Source organism: Orycteropus afer, unplaced genomic scaffold (genome assembly GCF_000298275.1).
Source record: "Orycteropus afer afer isolate SDZICR_OR568_19922 unplaced genomic scaffold, OryAfe1.0 scaffold00128, whole genome shotgun sequence".
Classification (NCBI taxonomy): domain Eukaryota; kingdom Metazoa; phylum Chordata; class Mammalia; order Tubulidentata; family Orycteropodidae; genus Orycteropus; species Orycteropus afer.
The window spans coordinates 6,311,052-6,312,559 of NW_006921715.1; the positions used below are offsets into that span (position 1 = coordinate 6,311,052).

At 65.9% G+C, this 1,508-nt stretch overlaps 1 protein-coding gene across 1 annotated transcript in view; it reads right to left on the reverse strand.

Annotated features, from left to right (window-relative positions):
- The window catches only part of CKB (creatine kinase B), a 3,876-nt gene extending 2,866 nt beyond the window's left edge, over positions 1 to 1,010 (reverse strand). Inside the window, exons 1-2 of the mRNA XM_007944617.2 lie at positions 926 to 1,010; positions 211 to 612 (exon numbers count right to left, since the gene is read on the reverse strand). Coding sequence (XP_007942808.1) covers positions 211 to 612; positions 926 to 1,010 — 487 coding nt within the window. The remainder of the gene's footprint in view (positions 1 to 210; positions 613 to 925) is intronic.
- Positions 1,011 to 1,508: the final 498 nt, after the last annotated feature.

A 1,508-nucleotide genomic window follows, 5' to 3' on the forward strand; every position in this document is an offset into this window, starting at 1 on the left:
CTGCCCGCGGCCCCCGACACCCCCCAGGCCGCCCACCCGGTGGTCTCCTCGCGGGGACCCCAGGCCTTCCCCCCGGCGCCCTCCAGGACCCTGATGCCGGAGCCCAGGCCCTTGGATGCCTCGCACCGTCATCCCCACCCCCACCCCACCTCCGGGCGGGGAGCTGCGGCCCTAGAGCCACCAGCCCTTGTGGACACTGCTCGCCCGCACCCGGCTCCTGCCCTCCCTCGTCCCGCCGGTCCCTGAGGTGGCCGCCGCGAGGGGCCGGCCTCAGCGTCCGGGGTTCTGCAGCAGGGACTGCCCCTGCCCCTTCCGCGCTGGCCCGCAGCCGCCGACCTTCCTCAAGGTGCCCGAAGACATCTCCCGGGCAATCGCGATGCAGGACGAGGGCGCGCAGGAGGCGCAGTCTGGCTGCGGCCCAGGCCTCTGCCACCCGCGGCGCCCTGACCGTGGGCAAGGCCGGGGCTGCCGGGCATTCGAGCGGAGAGCCTCGGTCCAGGCCCTCCTCGTACAGCTTCCGGAAGACCGTGGCCCTGAGAGGCTGCTTACACAGCCTCCGAACCTCAAACCCGGGCCCCTCCGCAGCGCACGGGTTCCTCTCACCACCCACCCCTACCCAGAGAGCGGTCCCCTGGGACGCAGGGCAAAGACGTGGGGAGGAAGAGGTGATAAACACTAAACATATGTCAGCTGCCGGGGCTCGCTATTAATCAGGATCATGCGAATGCAAACAGAGAGCGCCTTGCCCCACCGCCGGCAGATCCGCCACAAGCTGTCAACGGTTGACGTCCCCGGGAGAGATGTGCAGAGGCGCGCGTGCTCTCAAGCTGCCTGCGGCGCACTGGGAACCGCTACCTCCTTTTTGGAAAGTGATTTGGCAGGATCTATTTAAAAACGCTCGAACTCCGTGAACCTGCAATCCCACCTCTAGGAATCTTGCCCATGAAGAGGACAGCAGGCCGGGGACTAGGGGGGAGAGCACCCAAACCTAGAAACCGTGCGGAGCCCATGACGGGGCTGGCCGGTGACTGCTAAGCAGAGGGTCGGGATGCGAACCCACCGACTGCTCCTCGGGAGAAAGCTGAGGCAGTCTGCTTCCCTAACGACTGACAGCCTTGGAAACCCTCTGGGGCAGGCCCACTCTGTCCTATCGGGTCACTGTGGGTCAGGTTTGTTTGGGGTTTTTATTAAAAAGTGCCTTGTTTGGAGCCTGTGTGAGAACTGGATTGGTTGCTAAGCGACTAAATCTGCGAAGGGGGGCGCCCTAGACGTTTGGATATTACGCCAAATCCACCTGCAGCCGCACAAGGACCGTCTGTGGAGCGCCGGGATGGGGGGCATGAAGAGGAGGAAGGCCTGCCGCTGCAGGAAAGAGGCCCAGGGGCAGGTGACTCAGACGACGGCAGGAAGGAGGTGTCACTGACGAGAGGACGCGCGGCCGAGACCCCGAGGCCGGGCTTGTGTGCTGCACTTGGAGGGAGGGGTGCCCCGGGCCAGGCCGGCCCTGG